Source organism: Semicossyphus pulcher, unplaced genomic scaffold (assembly GCF_022749685.1).
Source record: "Semicossyphus pulcher isolate SPU_LCO1_2020_fin unplaced genomic scaffold, fSemPul1.0.p SCAF_13, whole genome shotgun sequence".
In the NCBI taxonomy this organism is placed as follows: Eukaryota; Metazoa; Chordata; class Actinopteri; order Labriformes; family Labridae; genus Semicossyphus; species Semicossyphus pulcher.
Genome location: NW_027211637.1, coordinates 24,490,172 through 24,513,170, shown reverse-complemented (window position 1 = coordinate 24,513,170; position 22,999 = coordinate 24,490,172). Strand labels below are relative to the sequence as shown.

General features: G+C 40.7%; 3 protein-coding genes across 3 annotated transcripts; 1 reads left to right on the top strand and 2 right to left on the bottom strand.

Annotated features, from left to right (window-relative positions):
• Positions 1-3,857: 3,857 nt before the first annotated feature.
• LOC138589986 (calcium-independent phospholipase A2-gamma-like) lies at positions 3,858-8,842 on the bottom strand. The gene is made up of 8 exons (XM_069660501.1): positions 7,439-8,842; positions 7,096-7,248; positions 6,855-7,012; positions 6,487-6,581; positions 6,207-6,378; positions 6,056-6,113; positions 5,782-5,976; positions 3,858-5,031 (listed from the first exon to the last, which is right to left on the bottom strand). The coding sequence occupies exons 1-8, from the start codon at positions 8,840-8,842 to the stop codon at positions 4,573-4,575; spliced, it is 2,694 nt and encodes an 897-aa protein (XP_069516602.1). The 3' UTR covers positions 3,858-4,572.
• A 2,482-nt stretch (positions 8,843-11,324) lies between these two features.
• Positions 11,325-14,283, bottom strand: LOC138590197 (uncharacterized). The gene is made up of 4 exons (XM_069660781.1): positions 14,054-14,283; positions 13,806-13,957; positions 12,486-12,674; positions 11,325-12,357 (listed from the first exon to the last, which is right to left on the bottom strand). The coding sequence occupies exons 2-4, from the start codon at positions 13,944-13,946 to the stop codon at positions 12,163-12,165; spliced, it is 525 nt and encodes a 174-aa protein (XP_069516882.1). The 5' UTR covers positions 13,947-13,957; positions 14,054-14,283; the 3' UTR covers positions 11,325-12,162.
• Positions 14,284-17,368: 3,085 nt separating this feature from the next.
• On the top strand, positions 17,369-21,711 carry LOC138589697 (monocarboxylate transporter 2-like). Its single transcript, XM_069660101.1, has 6 exons — positions 17,369-17,424; positions 18,025-18,144; positions 18,268-18,498; positions 18,687-18,830; positions 19,587-20,444; positions 20,552-21,711. Exons 3-6 carry the CDS (start codon positions 18,282-18,284, stop codon positions 20,773-20,775), a joined length of 1,443 nt encoding a protein of 480 aa, XP_069516202.1. The 5' UTR covers positions 17,369-17,424; positions 18,025-18,144; positions 18,268-18,281; the 3' UTR covers positions 20,776-21,711.
• The last annotated feature ends 1,288 nt before the right edge of the window (positions 21,712-22,999 follow it).

Below are 22,999 nucleotides of genomic sequence, written 5' to 3'. Positions count from 1 at the left end.
GTTGAAATACTCATGTACAAGTTCCTCAGAGCTTAACATGAGTACATGGGTGGTTATTTCTAACCATGACATCCCACTTAGATCACACTGCTTAATCTCATTCCCTTAAAGAATACTTCATTGTCATTCATTTGTCTCCAGCTGACATGAAAATCAACCGCAAGCAGAGAATCAGAAACACGTTGCTTTAGATGCCTCTCTTTAAAATCCTTCCATCATGTTATTGCTATAAATATGTAATAAACCTCAAGTCATGCTGGTATGATCAGAACAATAAGTTGTCAGTACATACCGCTCTCAAGTCAAATCAGGGCTCTCTCCTCCCCATCTCCGTGGCTTCCCCAAACGCACCGATAATCCCAAAGACTGTTCTCCACAAAATTATTCCTGTTTGTTCAGTAAACCCAATTAATTATCTGAGAACTTCAAATATCAGGTCAAGAACCCTCGAGGAGTTGATTCACTTCAGTAATAGAGTTTCTGTCTGTCACTGCCACTTACACTCTGCCCACCCATGTCATGAATAATGAATGAGCGCCATACACCACCTACTCATCACCCACTCCACTTCACTGTTCTGACCCGGCTCTCATAACTCTGAGCGATCCAACTCCGTTAAACAGTCGCAAAGTTTGTCCGTTAAAATAAACAACCAGAATTTCCAAGAAATTATAACAAACATTTGGATTGATTTCACTTTTAGTTGTGCATTTTGTGCACTTTGACTGTGAGAGTCAGGGAATGTATTTCTTGAGTCTCACAGCAGAATAATGTTTGCTTTGACCTGCTCCAGCGTGATCAAAATCAGCTTGGTCAGGCAAACTGAAAGCACAAAACATTTGCATTCCTGTTGGTTTTGATGACATCAAAATGTGGGCTTTATTGTTGCCTGCAGAGAGCCGGGAACAGGGTATGAAAGCAATGCTTGTTTCTCGCGTATGAATTTTACATGTGGCAAATCTCAAGTCGCATGACTCCCTGAGAAAGTCCCAGACAAAGGATGGAAATATCCAACATTTGCATTTTTCTCACCACAAATTTCATTATTTGTTATTATTGCTAACCTTGTGTAATTTTAAATCAAATGTCTTAAAATCACTCTACAAACCCTCAATTTTACCATTTTATAAATTAGAACATATCCTCTTTTTGTGAGACAGACTTGGCCCGCATATCCTCAGAGGAGGAAAAGGTCACTTCCATTCAGCTGACTAAATCCTACAGGGAGAAGGAGCAGTTTTCTTTTCTACAATCGGTGCCAAAGTCGCAGGAGAAGCTGTATTTGTGTTAAACAAAAGCCGTATTACTGCTGTCGACAGAGTCCTGACCTGTGTAGGCTTTCAGGCATCCGCACACGGGGCTGCATATACAAACCAGCACTGACTGGCTAAACAATAGCTCGGTGGTGGGGGTGGGTGGGTAAAATAAGGTGAAGCAGAGCTTGTAATTGTATTATGCATAAATATGTTACTCAGCTTTTAAGATTTGACATCCTTTCATTCATATTTTTAGTGTCAGAGCAGCTGTGACGTAAACCAGACAGCTCTGATACTCTGGCACAGATCCCAACAGAAAAAAAAATGGCTTGCCTCACACGGTAACGGGAACAAAAGCAGAAGGGGTATGTTGAGCTTCTTGGCTTTCTGAATGGGCTTTTTCCAGCCCATACATTGAGCTGTAGCAGGCCTGGCAGTGAGCAGTGATCAGTGCCATGCACCAGATTGCACAGTGAAGAGGCCGAGAGACGGACAGAGCCGGCTCAGTGACGACAACAAGGTCTCTATGCTCGCAGGGTCTCCTCTGGCACGTGTGCCCAGGGCTCGGGTAAAAGCAGATGGCCTGTGGGAGGGGTCGTTCCACAGCACAAGCTGCCCGTTCAGAGTCAGAGCACCTATCGTTTACACTTTGACGTCACTGCATCAGGGAGAGCACAAGAGGAGGCCGGAGAGGAACTCCACGGCACGGCCACATTGAGTCATCACCGCTGTGCGATAAAAACATTATTGTCTTAAAAAAAGTTCTGACTTTGTGGTGAGAAAAGAGTTAACAAAAAACATATTCATAAAAACCCCCCGCTAACAGTTCACAGCCATGCTAGCAGCCCTGTGAGTCATAGCTTTAAGCTAAATGCTAATGTTGCTTAGCTAACATGTTTTCACAACATTTCTAACATACTATTGTTTAGCTAGGGCTCAGGTATCAAAAAGCAGGTATAATGTTTACCATGTTCACCTTTTCAATTGTGCGTGTTAGCATGCTAACTTTTTCAGATTAGTGTAGAACACAAAGCCCAACTGGATGACGGGAATGTTGAATGATATCTGGTCATGAACGCAATTATTAGACGGTTTTGACCGTAATGGTGGTGCTACAGGAAATGTAAAGGGATCCACAAATCGATTACAGATGTTCTTAAGGAGAAGTTACACAATTGTACTGAGTTTCATGATAATTCAACCAATACATCAAATCCAAACCACAAATATCAACCTCTGAATGGCACTAAATTAAATGTCAGGGGACCACTTACGTCAAAAGTATTCACACCCTAGATAATTCAGTGGTGAAGTGGAGGACAGATCAACAGACCAACATTGTCAGTCATATAGCGATGCTGCTAGCATAGCTAACATATAATGGCGAATGTATATTAAGCTCTGTAAATGTGCATTATCGGGGTGAACTTCAAGTTATTTTCTTACACTTGCAGTTGGACAAGCAGCTCATATAGTTCAAGTCAAATGCACTTCACATTTGTCACTGAATAAAATGGCACATAAAAAGACAAGTAAATTCAGGCCACTCATCTCAATGTCAGGTGTGAGAGCTGCACAATATTGTGTTCACTCTTATAAAAATGTGCTGATGCAGTTTTAGACCCAGCCCACTTCTCAACTTGGACAATGACATCATTCAAACCTTGACTTCCATTGATAAGCGTCTTGAACGAAAGCTGCAGGGATTAAAGCACTGCTTCACGCGGTGATGCTATCTAGAGTGGTCCTCAAAACTTACTTTATAAACAAAAACTTAGATTCAGAATTAGCTGAAGAAAGTAAAACTGGTGAAAGGTAAGGGTCTTACCTTTGAGTGTAGTGTTTTCCTAGCTCCTTGGTACCTTTTCCTCTTGTTGCAGTGGAAGCCGACTCCTACTTTTTTCTCATCTTCTGTCAGACGATCATCTTCACAGAGAGCTGCACCTTTCCAGTGACATCTGTATTTAGAGTTATTTGTCACTTCTTCATCTTAAAGCAGATGTCAGGAAAGATAACAGATGCCCATGTTGCCCACGAGGACCGCAGTTACACGCCCATCAAACAGGGCCCGAGAGCCTGCTATAATAAATCCATTGTGAAATCCACACATACACATAACGTCATCTCCACTGTGAGGGGAGAATAATACAAACCTGACACATCAAGAACTACATGGGGGTGAAGTTAAGGTATTATCCAAGTCCTATCTAGCAACAATCAACTGCAGCTTGTGTTCTGGATCAAATTATTTAAATATTTTTTATGTGCGCTGTTGATTTTCATTGTGTTAGATGGTGGGTGGGTTACTGACCTTGTATCTTCACTCTGGCTGGCACGGACGCACGCTCTCTCACACAAAGCGTTTCTGTGTGGAACAAAGTCAGTCTATTGTGGACAGGGAAGGCACAGCTTCCAGACACATGGGGGGGATTTAACCCGTCACATTCAAGTGATTGGATGATTTCTCCCTCATTGATAAAGTCTTGCATCATTTTCCCGGATCAGAGTGAGGAAAAGTGTTTTGTGAAGGAAAAAGGTTTTCAAGACGAGTAAAAGAGTCATCATAAATATGAATTTATTCAATAAATAAAATTCCCAAAGCACAATAAAATACGAGGTGTGATTTATAGCTAATACATACAATCAACAAAACTGAGAAGGATGGTGATTATGTCACATTTGCACATAACAAACTTTTCTAATAAAGTGCATTAAAAAGTGCTGAATTCATGGATGTGAGTATTTGTGCTGTGCGTCTTTGTCGGGAAGTCATAAAGGGAGGCACTTAACACAAAATGCAATAGAGGCATTCAAGAAGTCATGTCAAGTTTTGAAGGTACATTTTGGACCGACGGTGACATCACCACTGTAACAATTCCTCCTCGGGGGGGCCATGAAGGTCTGCTCCAAGTTTCAGGGAAATCCGTCCAAGATATTTCACTCAAATGGCGCTGAAGGAAAGGTCAGGGGATCACCAAATTCAACGGACATTATCTTTTAGGGACCATAAACGTTTGTCCAAAATTTCATGGCTATCCATCAATAAGAGTTAAATAACTCAGTCTGGACCAAATTGATGGATCGACCCACATACTGACATAGCCATGCAAAAAAAATGACCCATGAGCTGAAGGGTGAACCACTAAGGTCTCAACAACAGTCAAATTAAACATTCCAACAAAGTGGTTTTTACATCAGGGTTGTTGTCGCCTTTTTTTTTTAAGGTATTTCTGATATTTTGTCCACAACCTCTGTAAGTACGTATCTGCACATGGGCTATGCCTCTAATTGTTGATATGCTTCGTAATGTACCTACTCAAACCCATCTCTGCTTCATCTCCCAGGCTCTCTCACTCATCCAGTCCTTAGTTCTGCTAACAGCTGTCCGCTCCGCTCCGAGCACCAAACAGAGCCTGGCCAGTTTGGGCCGGTTCCTCTCCAGGTAGCTCTGCGTGTCTCTTTGCAGCTGGTCCATGGCCCTCGGCCGGCTCTCGTCCAGGGTAACCAAAGCGCTCAACATTGGGTTGAAGCGAAAGTACACGTCTGGAGCAAGAAGATCATCTAGAAGGGTGTGGACTCCTTCGGTGTCTGTAGCGCTGCTGATCAGGTTGCTGATTTTGGCCCTTAGGCTGGTGGAGGTAGCAGGTCCCCTCTTAACGTTATCGTAGCGGCCGGTGCCGAGGGACAGCACGCACTGAAAGGGCTGATTGGGCCACAACAGGCGGCTCTCGTGGACAGCCAAGGCACAGGGGTTGTTTAGGAGGATTCCTCCATCCTACAAAGACAGACGGAAATAAATCTAAATCTTTACACAGCAATTATTAAGTTCAGTTTCAACCCACCGTAAGCCATATGTGTGAGCAGATTTTCCTTCTTCCTCTTGATTTACTTCAGGGACTGTAAGAAGCCTTTTTGAAGGTTGGATAGGGTGGCAAGAATAGGGGGTAGTTATGTAGTCTTGCTCTTGTACTGCATTTTTATTCCACCTATAATAGTCAAATATAGATGCATCTTTTGCCAAATAAATTGGGTTCTTCCACTTAAAACCTCAAATGCAAAAGCAACAGCCAGTTCCTACTTTAGTTAGTATAAAAGAAGTGGGTGTAGCCCCAATGGAGTTTGTGGATTACTGTTTTGAAGCCTTGATTTTGGCATTTTTAAAGTTGCCATCTTGGTTCTTTCGAGCCCAAGGTGATATTTGCACGACAGGGTGGACACGTGTTGCTGCATCTCGAACCTGGTTGACAGGTGAGGTAACAAATTGTCAAATACAACTGCTTTGTTGTTGATTTTTAGGGTTGGAATTGAATCCCTTAACACATCAGGAAAACGGTTAATGATGGTAATAAAACTCTAAGAAGTGGGCCTCTTGGTTCATCTGGCTCTATACAACTGGTAGTCTTTCTGCAGCTGCACCCTGCTGGCCATATTTAGAATGCATGTCTAAACCACTTCCACAATGGCTTCACTTTTGAAACGCAGAGGGTATGGGTATCACTTCTTTGATACAGTCTGTGGTTCCTACCTGGTGAATATCACTTTGTAAGGTGAACTCCTGGAAGTATCCTGGGGCAGCTGATGAAGCTCGCACTGCCTGCCACATCTGGCAGCCTGAGGCCCCTGCGTAGCGGCTTAGAGAGCCTGGTTTGTGGTTGTAGTTGCGGAAGACGAAGGCCTTTGGACTTGTCCCCCAGTTAACCACTGCGCTCACTGCTGAAACCTGAGCAGACACCAACAATACCCTTAACATCTTAATGGTGATTTTGTTGTGAATTAAATGGTAATAGCAGTATTCTTACCTTAGGACTCAACTCATCTCTGGCTGTTGTAATGAGTACTCTATGTCCCAGCTTTTCTCTAAATGGAGTAACACAGGAGATTCAGTCAGACCAGATTCTATTACTATCTTATTAACATGTTGAGACTGCTTTAAATCAACCCAGTGCTTACTGCAGTATTGTCTCCCAGGTCTCTGTATTATAGTAAGAGTGATTCCAGCCCATCTTCATGGTGCCAACCAGCGGGTTCTGACGAAAAACCTCAGAGCCAAAACGACGATACATGTCGGCACACTCCTCCAGAGAAAAATGGGCCAGACCCAGCATGAAGGCCAGAACGGCACCTTTAGTACACACATGCAGAGACACACATGTGAGACACAAACTTACAGATTCAGAGAGAGAAGCATCGAGATGTTGTTGTTGGGAATACATTATCAGTTCAGTTTCACCTGTGCTGACACCACAGACGTAGTCAAACAGCTGGTGGATCTTCTTTCCTGTCTCAGCTTCTAGTAGCTTCAATACCTGCAGAGGCACCACACCTCTGGAAAGGCCAAAGGACGAAAATACATGCCATGATGAATTTAAATAAGTTTACCTTAGTGTTTGGTTCTGATTTTAAATGATGTAATTATATACAGATCATCTGAAACAGGGCTCTGTGTTCAGCTGATACAATTAGATGACAAGTCAATTAGTCAGTAAGCATAGAAGTAATTGGTAACTATTCTTATAATCTATTAATGCAGATTTCCAGCATGAAATCTGCATAATTAAAGGGGTATCATTCATAATTAATCAATTTTCCAACACTTACCTTGTGCCACCACCATCAATTGAGAGCACTCTAATGCCTCGACCTTTGACTGGATCCAGATAGCCAATCAGAGCCAACGTTTCTCTTAGGGTGCTCTGAAGCACCAGGTTATCCCTGAAGGTTCGTCTCTTCCTCAACAGTGTGACTGCACTTTTCTCCTGGAAACAGAAACAACTTAATTTAGGTCGGACCAGTCTATAAATTATTTTTGTTAAGAGCGATAGTTTCACATCAGACAGACCTGCCACATTACAGCTTTGCATGTTGGGTAACGAATAAGATGTTCATTGAGTGCCTCCACGCAGGCGGTCACAGCTTCAGGAGATGAAGCCTGTGCAAGACTGCCAATCAACCTTCGAGTCATTTCCTCTGCCTGCCTCTGACTCAGGAAAAACTGAGAATATACAAGCAGAAATTACTCATAAACATCTGCACAGCAGTTTGATTTCATTTGATGTGGTAAGCCAATGCTAAAAGGGACAGACTATGTAGCTTTCTAGGCTAACGACCAATTTCACGCCATGTTTACAGTTTCTTGTTTTCGTGATCAATGTGACATCTCTGAACTTATAACCTCAACTTGCCTTTTTGTTCAATATTGCCTCGGATGAAGTTATTGGAGGTTTGGGCTTCGTCTGGGCCATCGGGTTGAAATACGCTCCCAACAAGTCAGGGATGGCACTTGTGGGGTGGCGAAGGCAGTCCATAAACGACACAGTCTTCAGTCTCTCTGAGGTAGCAGATCTAGAGTCCATCTCTAGTAGGAGATCTCGATCAATGTCCTCTTCCAATCCACTCTCACCCTTGAAATACTGATTGATGTGGCCGGCCATTTGGAAGTAGTTCTCTCCGAAGTTGGTGGTATTTTGGCTGCTGTGGAAAAGGCCTCCAGTTTCAGGGTGGATTGGTCCTTCTTGCTTCAGTTGTGACGCAGGGCTTTGGGTTTGTGAGTTAGCTTGCGTTGATAGGTGTGTTTTGTAAGTGCTTTTCTTCTCCACAGGAAGTTGTCCTCGCTTGTTCTGACCGTCAGTAACCTTGGCACCAAAGTATTTATTTATGTGTCGTGCAAAATGAAGGTAGCCCTCCTCCCGGCTGCTCGAGGTGTTGTTAGCTTCCACCGCTGCCTGATCAGCCCCGGAATTTACTTGAGACGCTTCAGCGTCATGAGAGTTCATGATGATAGTGTTTTGTATTTTTCTCTTCTTCAGCTTCCTGCCTGGCCCTCTAGTGGAAGATATGGTTTCCAAATTCTCCTGCGTTTGGACTTTTGCAAAACCCCGAGAGAAGGCCGAGTTAATGTGATTAGCAACGTAGCTGTAGCTCTCGCCAAATGCGGTCGCCAAAGAGCTGATGTGAAATAGTTGCAGTCTAGAATATGTCTGTGCTAAAGGACTTGTTCCTGAGGTCTCCGGTTTGTCTTTCGAGGTTTGTGTTATGTCTTTGCCCTCAGATTTTTTCTGCTCTCTTGTTGCCCAATGGCTTTGACTGCGCCTCTGTGACCTGCCAACATATTCTGGAGTTGTGACAACAAAATTGGTGTTTTCAGCAAGAGGTACAATGTCCTTGCTCTTGAAATAATAGTTAATGTGGCTGGATAATCGATTAAATGATTGACCGAGACGCCCTCCCAGTGAACTCAAATTTAAACTGCTCTGAGCCTCCTCTAAGATCCCAATTGGAGCTTCAGCTTTGAATGAATTCCTATTGGAGGATGAGTAAAAACGCACAACCTGGAGATGTTTCACTCCTTCTGTAGGGTAAGACGGACAGCCTGTTATACTAGGATTTAAAGTTCTAGCTTTTCTTGTAATTCTTGAAGGATGAGGAGGTGACAGCAGATAATATCCATGTGGGTCCAGACAGATTGGTGCTTTAGCCAGACGAGGGTACTTTCTGAGAAGGCTCATTAGGTACCTAATTTTGCAGTATGACCTCAAGGTCTTGTTCACAGAACTTGAACACGAGTTGGTGCTGAGGTAGCGACCCATGTTTGACCTGAAGCCGTGAACAGCAATCAATCAAAGTCCAAATGTCACTCTTCAGTTTGCATTGTTTTACATGGTAGCAGCATTTTCAACAGGAATCTAGAGAAAAAGACACAAATAACACATTAGTACACAACAAGAGTCTACAGCCGTGCTAGCAGATCTGTCTTTTGGCATAGTGGCGCTTTGGGCTAAATGCTACAGCTACATTGCTAGCACATTGCTAGCATGCTCACAGCAACAATGTTAGCATGTTGATGTTTTGCGTGTATAATGTTTAGCATGTTAACCATTTTAATTAGGCATGTTAACAGTTGTTCATTAGCACTAATCAAAGTATAGCTAAGGCTTCTGGGAATGTCATTTAAAAGTGTTTACTTTAAAATTTGACCTGGTACCAGCTACAAAAATGCAGGGGATCAAGCTCCCCAAAAGTCATTGGGATTCATCATCTTGGGAAATTGATTACATGCAGCAAATCTAATCACCAAAATCAGCAGGATTCTAATCTCTATAAAATTTCATGGTCATCCATCCAATAGTCTAATTTATTTCACTCCTGACCAAACTTGTGGACAGACTAGCCCAACGCTGAACAGGCCGAAATACCAAAGCAGAGAGCTGCTGGCAGAGCTAGAAATGTGTACTATAAATCTATATTGTGTAAGAACCAAACCACATGCAAAATTACAATAACCGAAATACAAAATAGTCACTGACTTTGAACAACAATAAGGAAAACAAGATAAAAACAAAAGTGTCAAAGCATCACTTCAGTTTGGTTAATTAATATCTCTGCTGCATGTCTGTGTACAGCATACATATTGTCACATCTATAAACAGGTAACTACTAACAGAGAGTTCGGGGTCAGCCGATTGTATACAAACATTATGTTCCACAACATCCTTTCACTTCCACCCGTTTCCTGGTACTGTGTCTTCTTATGTTATGTGAAACCAAATGCGTCAGTCACGTTAAAGCCTGTTAATAACTCTGTACATTCTTCCAACTGATAGGAATGTCTGCAATGTAACATGGAAATTTGAGAACACACAGGTTTGTCCTTAGTTGCTCTCATATCATTAGCGTATGACAATTTGTTACAATGTAAAATATAATGTATCATAACCACTTAAAAAGCAAAATAAATAAGCAAATAACTTTGGTATGCAAAAGTCAAACATCTACTATGGTTGTTTTCCACCTTAGTGGGGGAAGGTCATGAACCAAAGCAGCTTAAAGCTACTCTAACCTTGACAGAAAATGCCTGATGAAAACAGTCACTGAGGATTTACCTGAGACACAACACCTTGTTCTTCTGTCTTCACAATTCTCTTCAACAATGTTTATGTGAGTTAAAATCCATACAGCACTTTTCACTAACCCTCAGAGGCACTATTTCTCCTGTGTTTTGACACTTAATTCAGCCCTTCTCTCCTGCTGTACTTTAATCTTATTGGTCGAGCTGGGCAGGGGGGTGGACATGCATGGCCAATGCTTTGCAAGACCACGGAGGCTTTGAGTCATGTGCTGCCACTGCTGAATGCAGGACTGGAAGCACATGTCTAAAATTAGGGAGGGGGTGACACTTAAGGGTCTCAGGGAGCTGAGGTTAGCCGCTTCTTACGTCATAGCACAACATCGCACGCACATCCCTCCAAACCAGACAGAGCTGTGAAACCGGTCACGGGCTCTGTCATTCATGAAAGCTGTGCACATGTGACACAAAACAATAACAAGTATGGTATGTTAAGCATATACAGTTGGATGTGGTAATGCTTTAGATCACAACCAACACATTACAGTGTAAATAATGTGTGAATACCAAAGAGATACTTACCGGGTTCGTACCAGCAAACTTAGCCTACATTACTTTTATGATGAAAAGGGTCTTAAACTTGACAACCTGATATGATATATGTCAACAATGAAAAAGTTTATTTTGCATACTATCATTTTATATTATTTTGTTTAATTTGTATGTTTATAGTTATGTCTTGAAGTAAAAGGTATCATCACTTTAAAATAAATTATAAATAATAATTTCTATATCAACACTGTAACCCCATGGTACCTGCTTTATTAGCTAGTAAAAACATATAACTAACTATGTTGTATGATATTTATTTCTAAGTGAATATTAAACAAAAAGTTATTACCACCTCTGTCAAACACCTTTTATCACTTTTCGTTGTCCAAAAACAAAAGTTAACAGTTAGTATTTTACCAATAACCTTGACATGAATATGAACCAGTATTTTGCGGGCTGTAATCTAAAGCCTTACCTTGAATGTTTACAGTATGTGAATACAACCTAAATGTCTCTGCCTTGAACCTTCGAGTATGTTTTGTAAATATCACTGTCCCTTCACCAGACAATAATAGCTTTTGCAAGCACACGCTGTTCTGTACTGCTGATGAAACATGCTGACAACATGCGGACGAGTCCGACCAACACACAGAAATTACCTTCAAAGAGTCAAGAGTTCCCTTTATTGTCAGAATCACTCAATATTGATTTCATACAGTTTTTTTAAGGAAAAATCTAACAGACTTATCATTTCTACCCTCATCTGTTTGCCTTCTAAATAAAACTGTTAAGAAAAGGCAACTTTAAACAAATGAGGTCCATCATTATCTGGGCAGAAGTCATGACTGCCATGTAAAACAAATCCTGGAAGAAGAATGGAAGAATTTCACCCTCTCAGCTTACATCATTTTAGACTTAGAATGACATCTAGTGGCAGCTTCCTGACAGTTTGGTTTTCTATCTGCTTTTGAATGAGCTTCAATCTGAGATATTGCGTGCGACAGGAAATTGGCTGCACTTTGCTTCAACGATTCTCTCTGTGCTGTTTGTCATAGCATGACAGCCTTATATATTATACATTTGGAGTAAAGCTCCTGCTCTCATGGTTAGGATTCGTATTTTGTAAGGTGTCAAAAAGGAAGAAACATCAAACTGACTTACAAAGCTCAGTGTTCTAGATGAAATAAGGGAGTAATCACTGCAATAATTATAGATCACAGACTTCCAATGTTAATGTGGCGGCTAATTTCAAGGGTTAATTTCTAATATTTAAACTATTTCCAGGGGCTTTTTAGCTGAATTAACTGTATGTTTAATCACACTTACAGTCTTAAAAGGAAACACACTCTGCATTCAAATCATGGCTTCACCACATATACATTTAATAAGACAGCAAACATTTCCCTTTAGCTAATAACAGCCTTGGAACTCTCACAGGACAAACCATTATGTTGTTCCTCTTCACAATTAAGTTACCAAGTCAACATACTTTAGTGTTCCTGAGGACAACAGTCAGTGTGTTTTCTTTTCACAGCGTCCTGAGGTGCACTCCTCCCCACGTCCGGTCCACTTTAAGCGATTTTTGGCAAAGATGGCGTACGACTTATCCATAAGTGGTCTCACAGGTGGCCACATCATAAAGCAGCCCAACCAGCCGAGTCCCACTGCACTGTACATGACTGCAAAAGCTGGGACCCCACGGTGAACCTGCCACAACACAGAAGGTAACAGCATACGTGACACTACATATAGACTAAGCTAAAAAAATCCAAAATGGCAATTTGACATATAGAACATTACAGTCCAAATAAAGTCAGTAGACTGTGGAAGTTTACCTCGTCTTTTTCATCAATTACGTGCATTTCCTCCATGGCCATCTCATAGCTGACACCCTTGTATTTCTCTCCATCATAGCCCGGCAGAGAGATGTCGATAAAGTCTACTTTCCCAGGCTTGTTTCTTTGCAGAAACTCGAGGAACCTGATCTCTGTCACACAAATTGGACAGAGCCCATCATACAGCACCTGGAACAGAGCGCACACTTCCTCATACAAGTGCACAAGAGCACAACAGCTAGCTGACTAATAGTGGAGAAAAGGGATTTCTAGCTGGAAGAAGTTCAATGGTTACTTTTGTAAGTTAATGCCTTTTCGGTTTGAACAACGCTTTGAGACATATATGGAAAACCAGCCTTATTCTCAGGAAACATTGATATCTTCTCTATTGTGCAGAAAAAAATATTACAGTATGGAATAACATGTTTAAGCTAGGTTTAAATATGGTGCAATAGCTATGATTTTAGATGCCTGCTTCGTCTAAGTGGGTCAGTAGATAATGATGTCAAAACTGTACGAGAAAATCAAGAAAATAAACAAATGAATGAAAAGTGTGATACAATGAAAATTACAACCCTTTAAAATGCCTATAACATATAGACTAGTTTAGCAAAGTTCACATGTGGTGGTAATTATAAAAGCCCATTTCCACCACAAAAGAAAGTGATAGATCGAGAGTTTATTTCAAAGTCAAACATACACTACCAGTTAAAAGTTTGGACACAGTTTCTCATACAAGTGAATGGGAAAGTGTGTCCAAACTTTTGACTGGTAGTGTAGGTATTATAAAGTCAAAATCAAAAGGATTCTGACAACTCCTAGCTCAACTTTTGCTACAAAGCTGAAACCTACAAGCTCATGTGATTCAGATTCAGAGCTTTTCAGGTGAAAACCTTTTAATATTGACGTGGTGTGTTTTAAAGTAAGGTAAGTTGGGGAAACTTGTTCAGCCGCTGGAGTTAACGCGAACTAAAGGGTAGTCTTCAATTGCCACCTAGCTAGAAGCTGGCTAACTGCAAGTACGCAGAACGTTGACAAATCATCATAGAACGTTCACTGGTCAGTTTGACCGTTTGCACTAAATGTGACAGCACGCTGTTCGTCAGTGTTTTAATAGAGACAGATAAACCACTCTGTATTTTGCAACAGCAAACATTTTAATCTAGTCCTTGAAATAGTTCTATTCCAATATAACGACAGAGTGGTGGTTCTTACTCTAGCAAAACCTTTGGAAGAATTTACTTACAGACTTCAGAGCAGGATAACCTCCAACACATTAGCTGTTTATACTGTAATGTAGCAACACAGAGAAATGCTTACCTTAATATCTGAAGACTCAGAGCTGAAAGTCCTGTGCTGGTGTCTGCAAAAGGCAGGTGCCACTTTTATTGCCCTTGAGTTTACACAAATTGGCAATCTGGCCAAACCCGAGACCAAACATCGTCTCACGTTGTGAAACATCTTTGAATACACTGAAATAACCACGGCAAGCTCGGTTATTGAAGAGCTAATTTACCGGCTGAACAGCTATATATGCCAGTAAGGACATTTACTTAACAATTACTTACACTGGTGTACCAAACACTAGCAAGCTTACGTTGCTAGCCAAACACTCATGTGTTACACAAGCCGTTGAGTAACGTTAACACAAGTAGAGGTCGACAGCTGATGGTGTGCAAAACAAATAACGGACACCAACCTCTATCTTTACACGAAAAATTATTTCGAGTCCAACCATGCATATATCTAGTAAGCAAAAGAAGAATCCATAGAAAGTATGAACTGACAATTGTACAACATCAGCTGAACGAGGAGCGTGACAGAAGGAGGCGTGGTGAGTGCATGATTCGACTATGCTGCGGAGAGAGGTCTCACTCTGATGCTTTTTTCCAAGCCAAGTGTTAGAGCGACAAAAATTCCTCATATGGGAAGGGATTTCTTGAGATGTTACAGAGACTTTTCGTCAATACTCTATAACAAAGAGGATTTGTAAGTTTATTGCCTCCCAGTGAAAAAAGCGTGCTCAGATGTAAAAATAAATAAAAGAATAAATAAAAAAAACAGAACCAAGAAACAATGTTTTAAAAGTAAAAGTAATGCAGTCAAATTAGAAAGTTACAAAAGTATCAACATCTAAATACAATTGAATACCAAAAGTAATCATCATTTACAATGTTCCCTATTCATAATAATGCACATTATTCTGATGGAGAATAGTATGTAAAGGCAATGTGTATACTGCTGGGTAACGTGTCATTTTCTAAATCATTAATCTTAATCTAGAGATTAAATAGTAACTAACGTTATAAAGTACATTAATTTAATTTTAGTGTAGCAGAAGAACGATAATCATATTTTAAATTAGATTTACGTAATGACGTTCTGGTAATGAGAACGTTAATGAACTCTGACGCTCTGTCATGTTTTGCGATTCGATTGGTTGGTTCGTTAAATGACAGTCAAATTGCATTGTGGGATAGTAGTAACGCATTATTAGCCAAAAAGTTTTAAGTCTAGCTGTTACTGTGTCGAATAAATTCGGTCTTATATAATAAGTCAGTTCTTTCTAGTGTGTTCTATCTAATGAGCTGATTAAAGACCACGTATATGGATAGTAGATGAAGCCAGTTGCGCCGACTCACGGACTACTTACCACAGCAGTGAAAAGGCTAACTTGGTCGAAGTGTTCGTGATGTCAAACATGAAGGATACTGAGGAGGAGGATGAAGACGACTGGCTGAACGAGCTTCATTAATGTAGTAAGTCAGCATCGTGTGAGGAAACTTCTTTCGTGTACTTTTTTTGCTCGGGTTTTCTTTACCTAACGCTGCCGCTAGCAGGAAGTAGCTAGCTAGCTGGAGCTGTGTGACGATGAATCTGCTTTGCCATATCAAACTCTCGGCAGTGCTACAGTCGTTGTTGCTTGCTGCTTAGGTATTTAGTAATCCACAGTTGTTTTTTTGTGGCGACTATGATTTGTTTTTTTGTGATTGATATATATCTTCAATATTAAAATAGATGTTCCCCAACCCTAACGCATAGCTCCCTCTGCAAGTCCTTGGCCCAGCTGCTGATTCAACTGTTTGGGCACAATTCCATAGTTATTTGCAGAACAAGTGGTTAGATTTATTTGAGCATGTTGTTACGACCCAGCTCGTAGGGGGGAAGGGAAGCAACATAAAACCAGTTGTTCTTGGTAAAACAAAGTTATTTATGAAGTGTGATCGTTTTATAACAAACAAAAAGTGGGGCAAAAATGTACTACTGCAACTGAAAAGGATCTGTGCGTGCTGATTAAATCAATAAATAAGTATATTAAAAAGAGGACTCCAACCTAGAGCTAATACCTAATCTTAATTAGAAACAAAAACAAACAAAACCTAAGTAACTAAACTAACTATCCTAACAACAACAACAACAACAACAAGTGAAACAGCACCCCTGCACCTAGTGTGTCTAACAAATGAAATCCTAATGAGTGTGTGATATGTAAAGTAAACTAAACTAATCCCTGGCCCAGTCCAGGTACAGCAAGAAAACACAGCCTTAGTTCTGGTGGAACATACACAGTTTTACACAATACAAACGAACGGGAGGCACATGCACAGCGGCGAACTGACTCGATCAAAATGCTGTGCCCGAATGACTAGTTTAGGATACAGGATACTGTGTGTAAATATTGTAACCTAAAATAAATCTTCTGTAATTAATAATGATAATAATAATAAAATCGGAGCCCTTTTTATTTGCATTGAACTACTACAGGTCCCTTGAGACTTTGATGGCACATCTGTGGCTGAGTCTTGAAGGATGTTGTTGTTGAATGCTAATAAAATAATTTTTGTTTTGTGGAATTTTTAGTCAAGGATGTTGTAGACACTCATTAATCTGAGAATATGCTAATCTATCTCAGAATATGGAAAGAATCCTGGATTCTCTTGTATCAATACTATGTATCTGTGTGTATATTATATCATGTACTCTGATTGAGGGTTGTCAAACAATCAATCAGTTTGGCCACAATACTATAATGACCTAAACTTGGTTAAAGGTAAAGTTTGGTATTTTTTAAACCTTGGCCCTATTTTTGCAAATGGGTGTCAAAATGACTCATAGGAACAAAAACTTTTGGAATCGGTCTAGTAGGTAGCCTCCGACATAGCCACGGTAAAGACTGAGGCAATTGCGCCCGATCAAAGTATGTCCTCTAAAAGTGCTTGTTTTTGCCACTGACAGGCTCAGATTTTTACCCCAGGTGTCCGACAACATAACGGAAATGATCAAAAATCGTCCTTTTTTTAAAAGAGTAAGATCCTTTTTTTGTAACCAGAAACAGAAGTCTTGCTCTGAAATCTCGCAGGTGGTAAGATGTGACCTGAACAGGATGGATGGAAACGTGAGTTTAAGTTGGAGAGAGGATTTGTTTATGTAGAAGAATATTTTATGTATATTATATATATTTTATATTAGTTTCAAAAGCCATGGCTGAATATTTACCTGATTTCGACGATGAAGATGAGGCATTTGAATTCGATGGCCATCCCTATTTATTTCAGCCAGAGTATACGGGCGAAAAGCTCATGGAAATTGAAGAGAGAACGAGGAGAGAGAGGGGGGGGGGCAACAGGCAGAAGAGGGTGAACCAGCTGCTGCCAGGCCATGAAGCTCGGGGAATTGGTGGTGTTGCTGTGGGTGCTCTGACCCTATGCCCACAGAGGAAGAATGTCATGCTGCCAAGAGTGGGACCTGTTGATGCCTGATATTGCTGGTCTTAATGTGTCCTGGAATGATACCTTGGACTCTACACAACGCTGTGTAACCACGTCAGAGGATTTTTTCCCCTCTGATCAACAGGGCTGCAGATATTCTTTCATGCGCCCAAAATAAACTTGAGGAGGCGGCTAAGACCACAAGGACCTACCGAGCAACTATCTATCGAGTAAGTAGACCTAATATATTGCATCTATATATTTACTTGTAATTTCTTTACCTAGAAATGTCACTTGTTCTGGTTACACAAAAAGGACGATGTTTGTAGGGATCATTTCCGTAATTCTGTCGGACAACTGGTGTAACAATCTGAGCCTGTCAGTGGCAAAAGTTTTTGTTCCCATGAGTCATTTCAATGCCCGAATTTGTAAAAATATGGCGCAGGTTTAAAAATATCGAACTTCCCCTTTAATGAAATACTGGATTTACTTTACCCAATATGTTATTCTGACCCAGTATTAGTGTTATTTGTTTGTAATCCTGTTGGATTATTTACCCAGACTGCAATAAGATGCAATAATACTTCATTGCAAGTAAAAGTCCTAAAAGTTCGTAGGTATTCTGTGTTCACACAATCGCACCGAGAGTACAAAGGGCTTCAGCAGGAAAACAGGTTTTAAAAAAATATATGTTTAAACTTGTTAGACATAGGTACTTATCCATGTCTGGTTTTGTCAAAGTGTTCCATTCATAGTAATAGGCTACATATTAATTGCAGCCTCAGCAGGGTTATGTCTTTGTTTTTGAGTGGTCACTTGTCTGTTTCGAGCACGCACACGTGATGAGATCAAAGGCCTTACAGCAGGGTCTCTCTGAGGGAGAAAGCCTCAGCCTGGTACAACAACACGGTTCATAGACTTGGCGATACAGTTTCAAGCACTGTGCTGAGGTGAGTTCTAATGCGTGGAGTGTTTAAGTTAGGGTCTGTGTATAAGATAACTACCATAGCTTTGAAAATATGCGGTTTGTGTTGTACACGTGTTCACTTCTTTTACCTTCTCCCACAACCCAGCTGGTAACGAGAACATGCCCCCCGCAGCAGCAACCAAACTAGGCTACACCCCGCCAGATGGAGGCTGGGGCTGGGCTGTCGTCTTCGGTGCTTTTATCTCCATAGGGTTCTCCTATGCCTTTCCCAAGTCACTCACCATCTACTTTAAGGAGATTCAGGAATATTTTGCAGTCTCATACAGCCAGATTGCCTGGGTGTCCTCTGTCATGCTCGCTTCTATGTACGCAGGAGGTCAGTGGCCATCAGACTTTTCAAACATTTGACACATTCCCAAACAGTTAAATGCATGAACATTTTGACAAGTACTTCTATCATAATTTTTTGTACTTTGTTTAGTCAATGCAGATAAAGCTTCAGTGCTGTAGATCGTCAGGAGAGAATCTGCCAAAATATTGAATATCTTTTTTTCCTCTGTACAGGACCTGTGAGCAGTATTCTTGTCAACCGTTACGGCAGCAGACCTGTGGTTATGGTCGGCGGGGTCATGGTTTGTGCTGCCATGGTGCTTGCTTCTTTTGGCACAACTATCATACACCTGTATCTTTGCGTTGGAGTAATTGGAGGTAAATTATATGTATGTATTGTCATTAACTATCCTATAAAATACTGTTAAATCTATTTAGATTTTGGTTGACTCGTTTCAAGTTTGTCACTGTGCTTTAAAATGTTTGCTTTATGTTGCTTGATCATGACTGGCTGAGACAGGAGGATGCCACTTGTGGCGTAACTCCCATTCAGGAGGTTTTTGGTTATCGGGTTCAGTCCACTCGAGTCCTTTGTGACCCTGTGAGGGGTTAACCGGGGTCATTTTGTGCAATGTGTAAATATCTACTCAAATCACATTGACAGTTTCCAGCTCTGTCAAAATCCTGCCATCAAAGCAATAATTGGACTTAATAAGGCCCTGATGTTTGGAAAATGTCTGACTGAATCAGATGATTTTTAGATAATCCCCACATGCATGGATTTATGCCAGACCACATGATCATGCTACTAACTGTGAGCAAACAAACCTGTCAGACTTTAATCATTAAGTGAGTAGAGATGCTCCACCCACATTGCCACAGAAAACAACTGAGCACGGGGGCCTGAGTTTATCTTGGAGTTTGACCACTATGCATGTTAAACATAATGTCTGACATAATGATTAGGGCTCCAGCTACAATTTATTTTCATTCTGCAGATAAGTCTTTCAAATCATCATTGTATCAATCCTCAATCCTGAATAATGAGTTTGATTATATTATAATATAATCCAATCATAATATGTTATTTATGCTATATTTTTTATTAGTTATTTAGTTTTATTATTTCTACAGGTTTCGGCCTCGCTTTCAACCTCCAGCCGGCCCTGACGATCATTGGTACGTACTTCCAGGTCAAAAGGCCGATGGCGAACGGGTTGGCAATGACAGGAAGCCCAGTTGTTCTTTGCACTCTGGCTCCTCTCAATCAGTTCCTGTTTGATACTTTCGGCTGGAGAGGGAGCTTCCTCATCCTGGGATCCATCGTTTTGAACTGCTGTGTAGCTGGATCTTTGATGCGACCAGTAAACAAAGCCGCCCTAGCCAAACCAAAGGCTGAACCACCAGAGTGTAACGGGGCAGCTGCTGAGGAAGCTGCTGGTGCTGACACCAGTGCACCGTCGACTAACCTTCTGACTGAAGAACATCAGAGCGAGAGTCAGGGCTGTATGGGCAAATTCATAGATCTCTCCCTCTTCAGACACCGGGGCTTCCTCATTTACCTCACCGGCAACGTGGTCATGTTTTTTGGCTTTTTTGCACCTGTGGTTTTTCTGGCTCCGTACGCCAAACACCTAGGGATTGATGAATACTCAGCAGCTTTCCTGCTTTCTATTTTTGCTCTGGTGGACATGTTTATCAGACCAGCAACTGGCCTCTTAGGCAACACAAAGTTAGTCAGGCCACGGATCCAATACTTCTTCAGTTTTGCGGTTTCCTACAATGGTGTGTGCCACCTTTTATGCCCACTGGCGGATGGATATGCGGGCCTAGTTGTTTATGCGGTCTTCTTCGGTTTGGCATTCGGGATGGTTTCTGCTCTACTCTTTGAAGTCCTGATGGACCTTGTTGGGGCTCATCGCTTCTCCAGCGCAGTCGGACTTGTCACTATTATCGAGTGCGGGCCGGTGCTTCTCGGACCTCCAATTTCAGGTTTGTGAACTATGAAGATTTAAAGATTTATATTCCAGATTATAAATGCATAAACAAAATGTGAGAATGATTTAATGTCAACTAAAGAATTGCATCTTCTCTTTCAGGAGCTCTGGTCGATATTTTCGGGGACTACAAATACATGTACTACGCGTGTGGCGTGTTCATGCTGGTGCCTGGCATATTTTTCTTCATCATGCATTACTACAACTACAAGAAACTGGACGAGGAGCACAGGCAGGCTATGGTTGTGGATATGAGGACTTGTGAGGAGGCAGTGGAACTTAAAACGAGCCAGGATGATATAACGGTACATGAAACAGAAGGATGAACTTGCTGACTGATTCCATTTCAGTGGATGTATAGAAAGATGACACCGCAGAGGCTTTACAGCAGGGCATACAGTATATTATTGGTAAAGTTTGGATGAGGTTGTTGGACTCTTTGGACCTTGCTTCATATCGTCAGATCAACATTTGGTATTTTAATGGTTGTTTTATGTATATTATTATTATTACATTATGTGCCAGCTGTAAACTCTCAATCATAAATCATCCAGTAATGCCTCCAGTACAATTATCATAATGGCTATATAAACATTTACGATTCCTATTTGTTTCTTCAGAGGCTGAGTAAATAGTAATCTTCCAGAGGGACTGATATAAAATAATGAGTCAAAACTCCCACCAGGCCATACAACAACTGTTCATTATCTTCTTAAAAGCCACTAGATGGCACTGGACACTGTCATATGAGAAGCGAAGGTGCTACACATCCCTCCCATTAAACTGCGACTTAACAAAAGGTATCTTCATTGGAGGTTTGTTTCTTTACAGCACAGATTTAAAAGTCTAGGTCGTGACCCTCCCATGGGCTGCCAGATCTTATACCTAGGTCGCTAAAGGCGCAGCAATTAAAAGATGAGAAATTAAATGACGGTTGTAAAGACTACAGACTATGTCTCTTAAAATACCTTTCCCGAAAGCCCCTCAAGCGGCTCATAAATGTAAGTCTCACTTTAAGAGAAAAAAATCTTTATTCATTCTCAAAGTTTTCAGTGTCTCGGGGATCTGCATGAGTTGTTTCACTGGGGCCTCGCTTAAGTACAGTCATAAAAATTCACTATGAAGTTATGTTAATGTTTTTACACTGAACTTTTGAAGTAAGTGTGTGGAACCTTATGTGCATCTAGTATGAAGGCTGCATTTGCATGCGAAGGTTTTACTTAACCTCACTGACATAAAAGCATTGTGCATAAAACAGATTTACACACTGTTTTAGTATTAAAAGTGGTGTTTTTAGTTTTATTTGCCACGTTCCTTGTTCTAACACATTTGTATTCTGTGCATTGTAAAGAACATCATAAAACCAGTTCAAAGATTCTGACTCATCTACCTCAGAGGAAATACTGACTGCAGATAAAATCTGTCATTTTATGCCGGGTCATATCATCCCACCACAGGTCAAACTTTATATTCTAAACTTTATATTCTAACACATTGCATGATTACACCCCCTTAGTGTCTGGCCTTGAGCACCTGCGATACAAGATTCATGGTGGAGCAATGCAGGAAAAGAACAATGCCATTATTACAGAAATATGCTTCAAGGATTCATTCTTATCATGTCCCTGCAAGGTGCTTATTGACTTCCTTTTGTAGATGGACCAAAATTGCTTAAGTGAACAAATCAATAGGTTTATTTATAAGCTTAGATAGCATTATCTGAAAATGAGATAAACAGTGAAAGCCTTTCGCTTATGGGTAGTTGGTCTTTTCTTTGCATCCTGGTTTAATTCCAATCAACCTAAAATCACTGGGTCAATATAACAACAATGCAATTCTGGGTTCATGTAGCTCAATGGGCTTTTTGACCTAGTGTTAGTGTGATGTTTTTATATAACTGTTGGGTTATTTGGCCGAACTGGTCTTTCAACCTTTCTCCCAAGAATCTGTAACACTTGAAGCTTGGGTTGTACAAATGTCTGAGTCTGAGGAGGTATGCTGATACTTAAGTTCCCCGCTATAAAAATACTCCATTAAGGTTGAAAGTCCTGCATTTAAAATGTTAAAAGTACATTTTTACCAGAAAAGCAGAAGTACATATTAGAATATATAATGATATTGTATGTATGTGCGATTATACAGCATATCATCATTAGATTATTGTTTGTTATGCTTTAATGTGTAATTTACGGAAGCCTTTAGTGGACATGCATTCATACATTTTATTTACTCCGTTTTCCTGTCATAACGAGTTAATTTCATTAGTTTTTTTGAGATCTCGACTTATTTATCTCGTTACCTGGAGATAACAACGCTGCACCGCTGTGATGCCAGATGATCATAACTCGTATCCCCAGAGTTGCAAAAGCACAAACATAGAAACAGGTTTAACTTACCTCATCAGTGTGGCCAGTGGCAGCATGGCAGCATGACATGTCCTGCTCTGTAATATCAGTGACCAGCCTGTTGTTTTGTTTTCTAGATGACTTGAAAATTATCAAGTAATCACGAGAACACAAGCTATGAGAGACGACTGATTCTATTATTTAT